The 17,501-nt window shown below is 44.3% G+C and overlaps 1 protein-coding gene across 3 annotated transcripts in view; it reads left to right on the top strand.

Annotated features, from left to right (window-relative positions):
* Positions 1 to 17,501, top strand: part of FOCAD (focadhesin) — a 426,882-nt gene that overhangs the window by 251,810 nt on the left and 157,571 nt on the right. For all 3 annotated transcript variants that reach the window (XM_077249466.1, XM_077249485.1, XM_077249475.1), the window contains 2 exons: positions 7,627 to 7,815; positions 13,898 to 14,019. In XM_077249466.1, the coding sequence (XP_077105581.1) occupies positions 7,627 to 7,815; positions 13,898 to 14,019 (311 nt within the window). The remainder of the gene's footprint in view (positions 1 to 7,626; positions 7,816 to 13,897; positions 14,020 to 17,501) is intronic.

The following is a 17,501-nucleotide window of genomic DNA, read 5'->3' as shown; positions in this document are numbered from 1 at the left end:
ACACAAATTATTAGACTCTTGTTGATTGATGAATGTCAACTTAGGATCCTTTCCCATTGGTATAAGACTATTACAAAATTTCATAGAATATTTCCCTCAGTTTTAAACTTGGATACCTAGATATGTTTCAGCTCCTACCTCAATATTACATATCTGGTTGTGCTTTCCTCCCGTATTTTTCCTACGTCAGGTTTTTGCTTTACTATATAACTCTTTGTGTCACACTAATCTCCAAATGACTCAAGAGGTTGCCTTTTTCTTCAAGCTTCAAGCCTCATCCCTGTAATCAAACTTTGGCTGATGAGACACTCGTAATGTACCAACACACTCTGGCTGTGGAGATCCTCATCACCCCTTCAAGGCTTTTGTGTTAAGGCGTTTAATGTAACAATGTGTTTGGAAGAGATTAAAGCAGAGGTCTATAATAGAACAAAAGACTTTTTTTTTGACACATGGTATCTCTGGACTGATTTTAGGCCTTCTCATCCTAATTGTTGTAATCCACCTTTATAGGATTGACCATCCTGTATCTTTCTGGTCTTTCCTGCTCCCATCTGGTCTTTTCAGTTTATTTATTTTCTTTCTTGTCTTGTGCTTTTCATTCTATCTTTGTTCATGTAAGCCGAGCCTTTAAACATAAATCGATTTGTGTTTCATTCATGCATTATAAACGTATCTGTAAGGGTACCGTCACACAGTGCCATTTTCATCGCTACGACGGCACGATCCGTGACGTCGCAGCGTCGTATGATTATCGCTCCAGCGTTGTAGACTGCGGTCACACTTTGCAATCACGGCGCTGGAGCGATGCCGAAGTCCCCGGGTAACCAGGGTAAACATCGGGTTACTAAGCGCAGGGCCGCGCTTAGTAACCCGATGTTTACCCTGGTTACCAGCGTAAACGTAAAAAAAACAAACAGTACATACTCACATTCCGGTGTCTGTCCCCCGGCGTTCTGCTTCTCTGCACTGTGTAAGCACCATAGCCGGAAAGCAGAGCGGTGACGTCACCGCTGTGCTCGCTTTCCGGCCGGCAGGCGCTCACACAGTGCAGAGAAGCTGAGACGCCGGAGGACAGACACCGGAATGTGAGTATGTACTGTTTGTTTTTTTTACATTTACGCTGGTAACCATGGTAAACATCGGGTTACTAAGTGCGGCCCTGCGCTTAGTTACCCGATGTTTACCCTGGTTACAAGCGAACACATCGCTGGATCGGTGTCATACACAACAATCCAGCGATGTCAGCGGGTGATCAAGCGACGAAAGAAAGTTCCAAACGATCTGCTACGACGTACGATTCTCAGCAGGATCCCTGATCGCTGCTGCGTGTCAGACACTGCGATATCGTATGGATATCGCTAGAACGTCACGAATCGTGCCGTCGTAGCGATGAAAATGGCACTGTGTGACAGTACCCTAAGATGTAATTGTATACGTGTGCTTGCCAACTGTATTCATTCTGTTTGTCTTGATGCCGAACATACACTGGATTTTGCTTTATATTAGTTTTTGTTAACACTGTATACCTGTTAAGAGATTTACATTTGCAATAAATTATTCAACCGGTAGTGGGATAATAGACAGTAAAATCCACGAAAATCTATTCTTTCATGGTAACTTTTTTTTTTAATCTTGCACATGTCCAATTCAGAGACAATCCAGAAGCATTTACTTAATGAGTGACTGATAGTAGTAGCGATATGGCTATGTCCAGATCTATTTTTTCCATGTGTTAATTTAAATTTAGTGATTTAATGAAATTTGCCTCAAAATTTGCAATATTTCTGAAGAGATGATGCTTTTTATGGACGACAGTGCTAAGCCTGCCTGTTTTGTAATGATGAGCAACAAAAGCCCGACACACGTGTCTGCAAATGGAGTTTTTGGTTTGGCTTCTTATACTAGGTCATGTGTCTCGTTAAAGGGTTGATATTAACTTTTATGATTGCTCCATCCAATAGGTGGCACTAGAGTTCTAGTCCTCTCCTCATTACCTATAACTTTCTGAGACCAGCTTGGCACTCTTCACAAGGAGAAGTGTTCCACCCAGGAATCCCTGCAGTGGCATTTCACCTAGCCAAATCAAATCTCCTGCTTTGCACAGAGGAGGGACAGATACCCCAAAATGTGTCTGCAAATGGAATGTTTGGTTTGGCTTCTTAGCCAAAGTCATATGGCAAGGGTCAAAATTGACTTTTAAGCTGGCAACATACAATAGGTGGCACTAGAGTTCAGTTTGTCTTCCACTCTGAAAAGGCTATTTGCAACAGAATAATCTTGCAGATTTGAAAAGACTGTAGCATGCCTTGAATTCTGCAGATTTTTCTTAACCTTATATGTGGCCAGTGTCAGACTGGGGTGACAAGGGCCCACCAGTAACATTGACTTTGGGGGGCCCACTTTTCACCTCCATGCAAATATTATACTGCCTTCGTTCACAAATTTACCTATATCTCTATATAATAATAAACTGGGTGGCGTTGTTAATGAATGATGAGATGCTGCTTTTTTCTGTACAGAGTGAATCAAGTGAATTATGCCAAGTACTGCCCATACAGTGGGGTTGGCGGCCCAGATCTACACAGGGGCCCACCGAGGGATTCCCCTGTTACCCTGTGGGCCAGTCCGAGATTGTATGTGGCAGACCTTAAGTCCCATAACACAAAGACGCTGCCAATGTTGTTGTCCTCTGCTGCATCATGTTCCTTCAAATTTGCATAGGTATCAAAATAATGTAAACCACTTCCCTCTTTTTAACCCCTTAACGACTTATGACATACTATGTCCATCAAAAGTCATCTCTTTGCCTTTGGTGAGAGCTTGCACGCATCATTCCTGCTGGCTAATGGCTGAAATATTTAGCCATCATCTGCCTCTAACAGGTGCGGATGAAACAAAGTTCCACCTGTGAGGACTTAGCCACAGACTTTTTCCAGCACACAGCACCGGTACGTCAATCTTACTGTTCTCTTTTTGTTTTAGAGATTTGCTTGCTCGTCAGTTTATGTGCACTAATTTCACCTGTAAAGTGTTTGGCTTCAGGAATCCATGTTTTCATTTAGTGATAGTAAGCAGATGTAGACATGCAGGCTGCATCTCATGTATACATAAGACCTACATTAGAATTTCTGTCCTGCATCTGGTGGAGGCATGTGTGTCTTTGTTTCTCTCTGCAGGGGACATCTCTAATACACAACCCTGCAGACAAGCGAGAGACTCTGCTTCTGGAACATTCTTAATTCTTTGAGTTAAAAGCAAATATTTAAGGGGTAGGGTATAAACACTGCCTATCCAGGGGGCCGATCCCAGGGGAGGAAGAACAATAAGCCACACATTTAGTGAGGCAGTGGTTGCAGTGGTGCCGAGGATGGTGAGGTCCTGGTGCCCCCATAGGGATGGCCTATGGAGACTGGTGATCAGATGCCAGCTGGAGCTTGATACACATGCTACGGTCGTGATAGTTCCTCACATCTTGATGATGGCTATCTTAAGGACTGTTGTTACCAGCTGGAGCGGGAGACTTGCTACAGCCGTGGTATGGAGCATTGACTGTGACTACACACTGTACTGGCGGGAGATTCAAAAGCTGTGGGCCAACCAAAAGTTGAGAGACAGTTCCACTGCCCCCGTACCAGACAATACCAACTATCAGCTACAGGATGGGATCTGTTGGACTGGGGACAATCTACCCGGAATTTCTATAAGACCATGGATGTAAGGAATAAAAAAATAGTTGCATTGTTAACCTGCCTAGGTGATAATTACAATCCACAGACTCAGATCTTCATACCACCCTAGGCTTTTAGCCTGTTCAGTGCCACTGTCAATATGTAACCGCAGCATTAACAAGCGCACTGGCAAGGGGGGGCATGCTGTTCTATGCCCTCATTAGAGTTCCTGCTACATGCTTGCGGGATGCCAATATGTTGCCATGACAGGCAGGGGTCTGATGAAGACCCCTGTTTATATCATCATGGTGCTCCTGTGAAAGCCAACCCGTGGCTGGCGTTCATAGGAGAATGTAATTTCTGCTATATACAGCAATGCTAGTATATACCATAATTTTTGGATTATAAGACACACTTTTTCCCCAAAATTTTTTGGGGAAAATGGGGGTGCATCTTATAATGCGGCTATATCTTACCAGTACCGTTGCTGCAGGTCGCAGGCTGGGATGAGGGGTGCCCGGCGGTACTGAGGGGGTGTCCGGCGGTGCTGCGGGGGTCTATGATGCTGCTTTGGGCGTCTCCGGCGCTGCGGGGGCTCTGCCGACATTTTGTGAATGGCCAGAGCCCTCGCAGTTCCATGTTCTCCATGAGATATCATCTCCCGAGATCTTGGTGCCGAAATCTTCATCTGCTCATGCACTGCCTCTGGTGGCCATTTTCCCAGAGTCCACCACACAGGAAACCATGGAACTGAGGGGGCTCTGGCCTTTCAAAAAATGTCGGTAGAGCCCCCACAGCTTCGCCGGAGACCCCCCACAGCAGCGTCTGACACCCCCACAGCAGCACCAGACACACCAGCAGCAGCACCGGAAACCCGCAGCGGCGCGCCGCACATCGGAACACCCCCTCATCCCAGCCTGAGGCCTGCAGCATCACCCCACTCCTGCCTCCTCCAGCAGCGACCCTGGCACCCCGCTTAACCGCAGCCACCACCCCCGGTAAGCAATAAGACGTGCGGATTATTAGAAGCCACCACCATTTTATTTATTTTTTTTAAATCCCATTTTTCTGCTCAAAATTAGGGGTGCGTCTTATAATCCAAAAAATACGGTAGGTTCAAGGGGGTTCACCTAAGGGGACAAAAAAATACTGTGAAAAGTAAAAAAAATGTTTTAAAAAATATCAAAAAAATTATATAAATGTTCAAATTACCTCCCTTTTTACCCATTAAAATTTAAGAAACAGAAAACCTCACATTTAATATCAATGCATTCATAAAAGTCCATTTTATTACATTAGTCTAAATTACCGTATATATACTTGAGTATAAGCCGAGATTTTCAGCCCATTTTTTGGGGTTGAAAGTCCCCATCTCGGCTTATACTCGAATCATACCCAGGGGTTGGCAGGGGAGAGGGATCGGGGTCTGTCTAGTTAAACTCACCTGCTCCTGGCGCGCTCCCTGCAGGTCCCTGTCTCCCCGGCACCCCAGCTTCTTCCTGTACTGAGCGGTCACATGGCACCACTCATTACAGTAATGAATATGCGGCTCCACCTCCGCATATTCATTACTGTAATGAGCGGTAACGGTGACCGCTAAGTACAGGAAGAAGCTGCGGCGCTGGGGAAGCAGGGAGTGCACAGCGCCAGGAAGCAGGTGAGTAAAATGGGGAGGGGGAGCGCTGCGTGATATTCCCCTGCTCCCCGTTCCGTGGGCCGTTCCGTCTGAAGCGTCTTCTGCAGTGACGCTCAGGACAGAGGGTGCGCACTAAACACGTCATCGCGCCCTCTGACCTGAGCGTCACTGCAGAAGACGCTGAAGATGGAGCGGCGCCGGAACGAAGTCAGGTGAATATTGAAAGTGCCGGGGGCCTGAGCAACGAGAGGTGAGTATGTGATTTATTTTTTTATCGCAGCAACAGCAAATGGGGCAAATATGTCTATGGAGCATCTTATGGGGCCATAATCAACGTTTGTGCAGCACTATATGGGGCAAGTGTCTGTATGGAGCATCTTATGGGGCCATAACGTTTGTGCAGCACTATATGGGGCAAATATCTTTATGGAGCATCTTATGGGGCCATAATCAACATTTGTGCAGCATTATATTGGGCATATTTTAATATGGAACATCTTATGGGGCCATCATAAACTTTATGGAGCATTATATGGGGCTCCTGATTCAATATGGATATTCAAAAACACTTAATCTACTGATGTCTCAATTAATTTTACTTTTATTGGTATCTATTTTTACTTTTGACGTTTACCGCTGCTGCATTTCCCACCCTGGGCTTATACTCGAGTCATTAAGTTTTCCCAGTTTTTTGTGGCAAAATTAGGGGGTCGGCTTATACCCGGGTCGGCTTATACTCGAGTATATACGGTAATCCAATCCGTAAAATACGTAATGAGAAAAAAAATCAAAACATCAGAATTGCAGTTTTTCAGCCACTTTATCAGCAAAATGTGTAATAACAGGCAGTCAAAACTTTGTATGTACCCCAAAATAATATCAATAAAAACATTGGCTCAGGGCACAAAAAACAAGCCCTCACATAACCCCATATCCCGAAAATTGAAAACGTTATGGCTCTCTAAAAATGGCAACACAAGCAAAAAAAAAATCTTTTGTTTTGGGTTTTTTTCACCACTTAAATAAAACAAAAACTTTACATGTTTTGTATCTGTGTTAGGCTACTTTCACACTAGCGTCATTTGCAATATGTTGCAATGCGTCGTTCAGGAGAAAAAACGCATCCTGCAAAGTTGTCTGCAGGATGCGTTTTTTCCCCATAGACTTACATTACCGACGCATTGCGACGTATGGCCACACGTCGTGTTTTGGCGGACCGCCGGCACAAAAAAAGTTCCATGTAACGTTTTTTGTGCGTCAAGTCCGCCATTTTCGACCGCGCATGTGTGGCCGAAACTCCGCCACCTCCTCCCCGGACCTGGCAGCGGAAGCGTCGTAAGACTGCTTCCGCTGCCCAGGTCGGGCATTTCTTTCACAGCATGCGTCAGTACGTCGGCCCGACGCACTGCGAAAGGCCCGTACCGACGCTAGTGTGAAAGCAGCGTTAATTGTACGGTTAGGTCAGTTTTACCTTGAAATCAACTCTGTAAATGATGATGATGATAATAATAATAAAAAAAAATTTGCAGAATTGCACTTTTTTGGCTATTTCGACAAACTAAGAATTTTGTTCCTGCTTTTCAGTACATCGTATGATGAAAGGTTGTCATTCAAAAGTACAATTCGTGCCACAAAAAACAAGCCCTTACATGACGTCGACACAAAAATAAAAAATGTATGGCCCTCGGAATAAGTGGAAGAAATACTGAAAGCGCAGAAATGAAAAATTGCCCGTTTCCTAAGAGGTTAATGTCCTTTTAAATATAGTTTAATGTTTTTCTTTTAAAGGCAACCACTGCAATATTCCCTACTTTGCCAAACTTGATACTTAAGCTGATGAACTTTTGAACCCTTTTGTACTTTGCCATTGCCAAAACTGCGCCCAGCACAATACTAGAATGCCTTTGTATATTGTTCCGTTTTCTCAGATTTCACATGTCCGTCAGCACAACCTTAATGTTTGAATGCACTCTTCAGTTAATGTTTAATGTAACCATAAATTTAGTAGTCATTTTTGGAAGCAAAGTTTCATATCTGGATAATTAATCTGCAAATATTTAATTCCAGTCTAGTAAATAACTTGCATAGAGGCACACAATTTAAGAGGTGCAATTTTCTACACCTGTGGGCTTACGCCGTAATTGATTTTCTGTTTAGTTATTACTGTTGATGAAGCTGTTCTAACATTTATTAGAGCTTGCACCTTCAGTACTATGAAATAGGCTTTTATGGTACCCAAGGTAATTTCATGTTTGTAATATAAAGTTATTAGCGCTTTTCTCCATCTTACTAATCAAATAAAATGTGTTCTGCTTGCAGCATATGAAGAGTTCCTTTCCTCACTGGTGAAACAGGAAATGAGCACCATGCCACGTGGTATATATCATAATGCCCTCAGAGGTGGCATGATGAGGTCTGACCAGGGCAAAGCAGTAGCTGGAATCCCAAGCTTCATGCTAAAAATGTATGAGAAAAACAGACAGCCCGGCCTAAAACCAGGACTCGCAGGTGAACATGCTACATGTACACAAATGTCATGGATGTGTTCAGAATACAGTTTCATGCTGCCATGCCAGGGATTCTGCGGGAATAGGAAAAAAATTGTCACTATAAGTAAATTCCAAAATAACTTTAATTAGCAAATCACACTTGTTTTATCTAGGCAGCTAATCATTGTAGTATATTATAATGGTTGTTTTCTTACACTCGGCGAACCCTGTCCAAGGCTATGTTCACACGTGTTTTTTTCTGCAGGCAAAACCTGCTCTCTTGGCAGTAAAGAAGTTGCTTACAAAAAGCAGGTTTTGCTGCTATCTTGGCTGTGTTTTTATTATCTCTTGTGCAAGCTGATAAAGTTTAATTCCCCCCTCCCCCCCAAAAAAAAAAAAAAAAAAAAAAACATGATGCAACATCCTTCAGTTTTTGCACACAAAAAACAGCAAAACCTGATGCCTGCATTTTTTGCTGCATCTTTGTACTTACTCATGGCTATCTGTGGGTGCCAAAATGCTGCAAAATGCTGAAAGAAGTGACATGCTGAAGTTTGCAAAAGCGCAGCAGTGTTCCAATTCAGTGAGGAAAAAAAAATACAATGTGTGTGCATGAGATAAACGTGAAAATACATGGTATAGGCTATTGCCTGGTTACAGCAACTGCTCAGTGTTCTGAAAGACAGGGTAGACGGCAGTGTGTGCAGCCTCTTACCTCAGCACTCCTCTTATCCCCAGTATTAGATCTGAGAGACACCAAGAACATTAAGGGTACCGTCACACAGTACCATTTTGATCGCTACGACGGCACGATCCGTGACGTCGCAGCGTCATATGATTATCGCTCCAGCGTCGTAGACTGCGGTCACACTTTGCAATCACGGCGCTGGAGCGATGCCGAAGTCGCCGGGTAACCAGGGTAAACATCGGGTTACTAAGCGCAGGGCCGCGCTTAGTAACCCGATGTTTACCCTGGTTACCAGCGTAAACGTAAAAAAACCAAACAGTACATACTTACATTCCGGTGTCTGTCCCCCGGCGTTCTGCTTCTCTCCACTGTGTAAGCGCCATAGCCGGAAAGCACAGCGGTGACGTCACCGCGTCACCGCTGTGCTCGCTTTCCGGCCGGCAGGCGCTCACAGTGCAGAGAAGCTGAGACGCCGGAGGACAGACACCGGAATGTGAGTATGTACTGTTTGGTTTTTTTACGTTTACGCTGGTAACCAGGGTAAACATCGGGTTACTAAGCGCGGCCCTGCGCTTAGTTACCCGATGTTTACCCTGGTTACAAGCGAACACATCGCTGGATCGCTGTCACACACAACGATCCAGCGATGTCAGCGGGTGATCAAGCGACGAAAGAAAGTTCCAAACGATCTGCTACGACGTACGATTCTCAGCAGGATCCCTGATCGCTGCTGCGTGTCAGACACTGCGATATCGTAACGATATCGCTAGAACGTCACGAATCGTACCGTCGTAGCGATCAAAATTGCACTGTGTGACAGTACCCTAATGTAAGCAGCCTTTTCTTACCTCAGCGTCCCTGGTATCTCCAGTATTAGATCAGAGTGACAGGGAGGACATTAGTGTGAGCCGCCTCTTCTTACCTCAACATCCCAGGTATCTTTGGTATTTGATCAGAAAAGGTCAATAACCGTGTGAGCAGCCTTTTTTTAGTTTCAACAAGTTTTTATTTTTATTTTCAAGATAAATCTAGAAAGCTTTACAACAAAATCCCACGCAGGGGAACATACTTGAATATTATCAAATTCCAAAGCAGCCTTTTTTTAACCTCATCACCTCTGATATCTCCAGTATTAGATCAGACAGACAGGGTGGAAACAGTGTGAGCAAGCTCCTTGTATTTGAGCACCGATAGTACCTCGAAAATTAAATCAGACAGTCAGGCCATGTGCACACGTTAAGTATTTTTCGCGTTTTTTTCGCGTTAAAAACGTGATAAAAACGCGAAAAAAACGCTTACATATGCCTCCTATTATTTTAAGTGTATTCCGCATTTTTTGTGCAAATGTAGCCTTTTTTTCCGCTAAAAAATCGCATCGCGGAAAAAAAGCAACATGTTCATTAAAATGCGGAATTGCAGGGATTCCGCACACCTAGGGGTCCATTGATCTGCTTACTTCCCGCACGGGGCTGTGCACACCATGCGGGAAGTAAGCAGATTATGTGCGGTTGGTACCCAGGGTGGAGGAGAGGAGACTCTCCTCCACGGACTGGGCACCATATAATTGGTCAAAAAATAAGAATTAAAATAAAAAACAGTCCTATACTCACCCTCGATGTCTTCCCGCCTCCACTGCACGCTGTCGCTTCGGTTCCTGTAGCTGGTGTGCGGTGAAAGACCTGCCGATGACGTCACTGTCCTGTGATTGGTCGTGAGCGGTCATGTGACCGCTCACGTGACCGTGACGTCACGGAAGGTCCTGTGCGCACAGACCAGCTATAGGAAGAGGAACGGACGCCGGTGAGGAGATGTCTGGGTGAGTATAAGCATTTTTTTATTTTTTTAATTATTTTTAAACATTCTATCTTTTACTATAGATGCTGCATAAGCTGCATCTATAGTAAAAAGTTGGTCACACTTGTCAAACGCTATGTTTGACAAGTGTGACCAACCTGTCAGTCAGTTTTCCAAGCGATGCTACAGATCGCTTGGAAAACTTTAGCAGAATGCAAGCTAATTACGCTTGCAGAATGCTAAAAAAAACGCGAAAAAAACGGAAAAAAAACGCAAAAAAAAAAATGCGGATTTCTTGCAGAAAATTTCCGGTTTTCTTCACGAAATTTCTGCAAGAAATCCGCAACATGTGCACATACCCTCAAGGTTGACGTCATTGTGAGCAGCTTCTTCATACATCAGTTGGTAGCTCCAGAATTAGATAAAAAAAAACATGTTGAGCAGCAGTGTGAGTGGCATCTTCTTTCCTCAGCACCTCTGGTATGTCCAGTATTACATCAGATACAGAGCGGACAGCAGTGTGAGCAGGCTTTTCTTACCTCAGCACTTCTGATATCTCCAGTTTTACATCAAAAAGGCAGGGTGCATAGTAGCATAAGAAACAAGTTCTAAACTCCGCGCCCCTATAATCTCCAGTATTAGATCAGGCAGACAGGTTAGACAGAAATGTGAACAGCCTTTTCTTACCTTAGCACTCCTTGTTTCTCCAGTAATACTGTAGATCAGACAAAGTGAGTGGACGTTAGTGAGAGCAGTGTCTTCTTACCTCAGAACCCTTGTTATCACCAGTATTAAATCAGAAAGACAGTGTGGAAAACTTCTTCTTACCTCAGCTCCCTTGGTATGTCCAGTATTCGAATATACAGACAGGATGGACAGCAGTGTGAGCAGCCTCTTTGTACCTCAGTACCTCTGATATCTCCAGTATTAGATCAGACAAAGTGTACAGCATTGTGAGCAGCCTCTTCTTACCTCAGCGTCCCTGTATCTCCAGTGTTAGATCAGAAAGACAGGGTGGACAGCAGTGTAAGCAGCCTTTTCTTACCTTCGCATCCCTGATATCTCCAGTATTAGATCAGGCAGACCGTAGACAGCAGTGTGGGCAGCCTCTTCTTACCTCAGTACCTCTGGTATCTCCAGTATTAGATCAGACAAAGTGGACAGCAGTGTGAGCAGCCTCTTCTTACCTCAGCGTCCCTGGTATCTCCAGTATTGGATCAGAAAGACAGTGTGGACAGCAGTGTAAGCTGCCTTTTCTTACCTTCACATCCCTGATTTCTCCAGTATTAGATCAGGGAGACAGTAGACAGCAGTGTGAGCAGCCTCTTCTTACCTCAGTACCTCTGGTATCTCCAGTATTAGATCAGAATGCCAGGGTGGACAGCAGTGTGAGCAGCCTCTTCTTACCTCAGCGTCTCTGGTATCTCCAGTATTAAATCAGAAAGACGTGGTGGACAGCAGTGTAAGCAGCCTTTTCTTACCTCCGCATCCCTGATATCTCCAATATTAGATCAGGTAGACAGCAGTGTGAGCAGCCTCTTCTTACCTCAGTACCTCTGGTATCTCCAGTATTAGATCAGACAAAGTGGAAAGCAGCCTCTTCTTACCTCAGCGTCCCTGGTATCTCCAATATTAGATCAGAAAGACAGGGTGGACAGCAGTGTAAGCAAGTGGCATCTGGACAAGTGGCATCTACATTATTAGTTCAGAGTATCCACATCTTCCTACACATAAAGGAAAAGGTCAAATCTTTTTACTGTGCATGCTTACAGGCACTTGTCCAAGTAAGATTCTAAGATTGGTTTAATTTAGTAACAAAAGGTTGTGGCTTGGACAAAATGAGTGTGATATACTAATTAAAACATTATTATAAATAAATGAATCACTTTAATTTTTTTCCATTTCCAGAAAACCCCTATGTAAATGGAAAAGTTTGCAATGTACAATATTTTAACAGTGCTTAACATAAGACTTGATTTACACACTCTTTTTTGTTGTGTAATAAGCAGACCGCTTATGAACGTATAATAATCTTACTGCCGGAGCCCGCATCAAAGCGGGGGTACTGACTTTGAACGTACTATCCCGTCTGATGTCAGTGAGGGGGCTAAAAGGACTCTGCCAGCACAGAATGACTGTTCAAACCAAGTACAGGCGCTCGATGCTTCACGGCGAGGCCAATCATTTATATACACCTTCTCACCAGCTTGTGTTCTCTCTATCTCCACGCTCTCACCCCCTTTAATTGACTGCTTTGGCTTCAAATTGCCAGAGAATGGCGAAGATAGATGGAAAACAAGCAGGTTTTTGTATGGAGCAGATTCTTATTACATGAGAATGTATTGTCATTTGAATGACATTCTTCTGCATTTTAAAAAGTTAAAGGGAACCTGTCATCAGGTTTGGCCAATAAGAAATACGGCCATCACCTTTTAAGGCTGATATACAGCATTCTATAATACTGTATATCTGCCCCCAACCCGACCTGTAAGAGAAGAAAAATAACTTTTATTACACTGCCCTGCGAGGCGGTGTGGTCCGATGGGCGTCACTGGTCTTGGTCCGGCACCTCCCATCTTCTTATGATCCCTGTTCTCCTGCTTGCTTTGTGTGGATGATGCATCCCTTCATCATGTCTCCTCTGCACTCTCTTCTCCTGTGCAGGCGTACTTCTCTGCCCTGCGCAGGTGCTGGGAAAGGTCAAAGAGCCCCGGCGCATGCGCACTGCAATACTTTGCTCTGCCCTCAACAGTGCAGAGAAGTACGCCTGCGCAGGAGCGCTTTGCCGAGGAGGCTGTGTGGATGACGAAGGGGCGCGTCATCCACACGAAGCAAGTAGGAGGAAGGGGATCGTAAGAAGAAGGGAGGCATCTAACCAAGACCAGTGATGCCCATTGGACTGGACTGCCCCGCAGGTGAGTATAATAAAATTTATTTTTCTTCTCTTACAGGTTTTGTTGGGGGCAGATATAAAACATTATAGAATGCTGCATATCAGCCCTGAAAGGTGATGGCCGTATCTCTTATCGGCCACACCTGGTAACAGGTTCACTTTAAGATCTATTTCCTGTGAGTTTCATCAATGCAAGTCTATTATTCTGGGTCTCTGCCTTGGAGACGTCCATGGTGTCCCTATAAGTACATTTACATATGGCGGTGATAAAACAGGACCAGATCTTTTATTAGAAAGCTATATGACATCTTATTTGTCTCCTTTCCATTGCTTCGTCATGTACAGCCAAATGTATCATTCCAGATATGAACACACTTGCCCAATATCTTGTGATTTTCATCTAATCGTGATGAAATGTGTTGAAGATTTATACCCAATGTAGTGCACAGACTGTTATTTCCCAGGATTGCTGGCAGCACTCATTGTGTTGAGGCAGACATATGGAATCGGCAGTAAATGGATCATACTTAATAAACATCCTGCTGCTTTCCCTGTGTAGAAGGAAACAGCGATAACATCCAGGTTGTATCGCTGTGATATCAACTGAAATAGAAACAAGAATGATTTCTCAATGCTGTGCTTTGCCTATCTAATATGCAATCACTCAAGATGGTTGTTTTCATGCATCTTACTTTATTTTTCTCTGTCAAATGTTCCTTTTCCCAGCCGGCATGCTGCTGTGCTATGACCTGCCTGTTCAGACGGACCGAGATGGCAGACCTATCAATCGTTTTCTTGCCAGCAGGGGCCGCAGTTACCAGCAGATGTTAACAGCCCTTATACATGAGGTATGGGTTACGTGCAAACAATCAGATCACTGATGATGAGGTCTGGAACAGTTGACAGACTTTACTGTTCATTGTCTCTCTTCATTGTACTAATTGAAAATCACCATTACAATACGGTACAAAAGTTTTCAGATCATATTTTACAACTGGTAATTTTTTTTAACTTTTATTTTTTGAAGATTAAACTGCATGATAAGGTTAGATCATAGAACAAACAGCATTTCTCATTGCTCATTGATTAACTGTCTGATAAAGTTAATCCTGCCCTTAACATACCATGGGTCTAATATCTTAACCAAAAGCATGAGGCACCCATGTCAGGCACCAAATATCACATCCTTTATCATCAGAGAATACTCCTAATCACCTAGGGACTAATGTGAGTCAAAGGGGAATCAAACCAAGGCTTCAATAACTTATCAATCTTTTTAGGACCTTGTGTATTTTTATATACCACCCTCTTATAGGAAGCTGCAGTATTTACCATATTGACTCAGTATGAAAAATCAGCGGGGGGTCTTCTATCAATCCATCTCATTGCTTTAGTCTTGCTAGCCAAAAACAATGTTTCTCTGAGAAGAGGGCATGGGTAGTGAAGCCAGGTCTCCTCATCAAGGATTCTTTATAAACACGCCTTAGGGCAAAGTGGCGCAGGGGATTGTCTAATCTCGATGAGGATAGCTATGACCTCTTTCCAAAAGTCTGCAATAGGAGGACAATAAAACATCAGGTATATAAAATCTGACATCTCTTCCCCACACGTATGGAAATCTGCAGTGGTAGATCTATCTATTTTATATAACCTGCTAGGTGTCGGTTGTCATTGATGGACTATATACATTTGGACTAGCTTGTTATTAAGGGGAGGTCAAAGCCTCACTCTAATCCCCCACTGCTAGGGAGGGTGTTTGTCACGATTCGGCTGGCAAGTGACCCGTTACCAGGGGCATCTTTCCTGGCTCTAACACTAGGGGGCGCCCTAGCTCGCCCTGTTCCCTGGGATACTTCAGATGGCAGACGTCGGGGCGTCCACCCTTGCCCTATCTCCTAGATTAGCCCTTTGTCTGTCCCCTTCCCTCACCCAGGAAGAGGGGGCGCTACTGTGCACTGCAGTACACCAACCCGACAGACAGGGTAACAAAGAGGAGGGTTAACTGAAAACTCCACGCACACAAAATATACACTCATGTATAACAGAGGTATTCACCAGAGTGTGTAGGGAGGGGGAAGAAATCAAAACAGGAAAGGATAAGGAATTTCCACCCGTACAAATCAGGCAACAGTTGCTAATAAATTCCTCCAGCACTCCTTCACAAAACCAACTTCTCCCACTCCTATGTCTTGCAGCAAATGCTAACTCAGATAAGGACTTGGTAATCAAGCCCAAATTTTATAGGGGAAAGGAATGGCTAAATGAGCACAGCTGAATGCAGGAATTTCCAACATAGCCTAGTAACCCCTGGTCTGCTGAAAGAAATAAACACGTTTAATACACTGGAGAAGTGCTTCTTCTCAGCAACGGGGTAGAACCACCAGATGCTGCGATCTTCCGGCTCCGCTCCATTGTGGTAACCCCGTGACAGTATAACTGTTCTCCATTTGGCGTCAACCAACAATGACTATGAAGAGCATCTCCTGCTTAGCATTTTAATTAGGGGATATGAGGATAAAGAGAAATGAGAAAATTTAATATGTCTGGGAACTGGGTATTTAGGGCATTCCTTAGTTGCAGATACCGAACGAAAGCATGCCTGGGGACTTGTTAGAGCTGTTGACTTTAATCAATGAGAACAAGAACATCCTGGATATATACCTGTGCTTGTGTCTTGACCCCTAAGTTTGACTAGAATTGAGTATCTTGGGAATGTAGCAATTTGGGAAAAGCACTGTTATGCCTCATCCCGCTTCCTCTGAAGAGTGGTTAGTTTCAGTTTGTGTCTTTTTGAGCCCCATATAAATTATGCTAAATGGGAGTTGATCAAGGCACAGAATCTGAATGTCCCAGAACATATAGGAATTTCTGGAAAACTAGCATTTTACTGACCTTGATTCTCTCATCTACTGACAGGAGGGCACTCCATATTCTAAATTTCTTGCGCAGGTGTGACAAAAGAGGGGATATATTTAAATCACGGAGTTGCTTGTGATTTCTTGTTATGTGTATACCTAGGTAAAAGTTGGATACTATTCGTTACCCTGCAGAATTCATCCTCTCCTTTCCACCCCATAGTGCTTAGTAACAACATGGATTTCTGCCAGTTTATTTTTAGACTGGAGAACCAGCCAAATTCATAAATCAGATCCATTACCAAAGGCAGTGTAACTCTTGGACTGGCCATAAACGGGATTAAATCATCTGCATATAACCCCAAGTGACCTTCATGGGAACCCACTTTCATCTCTTCATACCCTGTGTTCTGACAGATCCTGATGGCTTACGAGACATGAAATTATTAAAGTGAACCGGTCACCAGGTTTGGCCGATACAAATTACCGCCACCACCTATTCTATAATGCTGTATATAAGCCCCCGATCTGACCTGTAAGAGAAGAAAAATAACTTTTATTATACTCACCTGGGGGCGGTCCAGTCCGATGGGCTTCGATGGTCTTGGTCCGGTGCCTCCCGTCATCTTGCAATGCTGTTCTCCTGCTTGCTTCGTGCGGATGACGTGTCTCTGCGCCCATGCTACACATGCACACATCCCAACACCCTCACTCCCCGTACTCTGTCCACATACGTTTTTCACATCGCTACTCATACTGTGTCTGCATACATTCCCCCGTTTGCTCCCCAAACTGTCTGCACCCATCCCCCATACTGTTTCCTCATACATGCCCCCCATTCCCCCATACTGTTTTCTCATACGTGTCCCCCATCTCCCCCTTTGCTCTTCATTTTGTGTCCTCAGATCTCCCCCACACATTAAATCCCCCCATCCCCATGACAAATCTCCCCCCCACACATTCAATCCCCCATCTCCACTCCAATTCTCCCCACACACAATAAATCCCCCCTCCCTACTCACATTAAATCTCCCCCCCCACAATAAATCCCCCCATTTTTACTCACATTAAATCTCCCCCCCACAATAAATCCCCACTCACATTAAATCTCCCCCCACAATAAATCCCCACTCACATTAAATCTCCCCCCCACAATAAATCCGCCATCTCCACTCATATTAAATATCCCCCCATCCAATAATATATCCCACCATCCCCACTCACATTAAATCCCCCCCACCCCCACTCACATTAAATCCCCCCACAATATATCCCCCCATCCCCACTCACATTAAATCCCCCCCACAATATATCCCCCCATTCCCACTCACATTAAATCCCCCCCTGCACCTTCGGTGTCTTCAGCTCCACTGGAGCACTTACCACCAATCTGCATCTCTCCTGCTCTGCCGCGCGTGAGTGACGTCAGCAGCGTGATCACATGACCTGATCACGCTGCTGGCGTCGCTCTGACC

This window comes from Ranitomeya variabilis, chromosome 1, assembly GCF_051348905.1.
Source record: "Ranitomeya variabilis isolate aRanVar5 chromosome 1, aRanVar5.hap1, whole genome shotgun sequence".
NCBI lineage: Eukaryota > Metazoa > Chordata > Amphibia > Anura > Dendrobatidae > Ranitomeya > Ranitomeya variabilis.
This window is presented reverse-complemented; position numbering and strand designations above follow the sequence as displayed.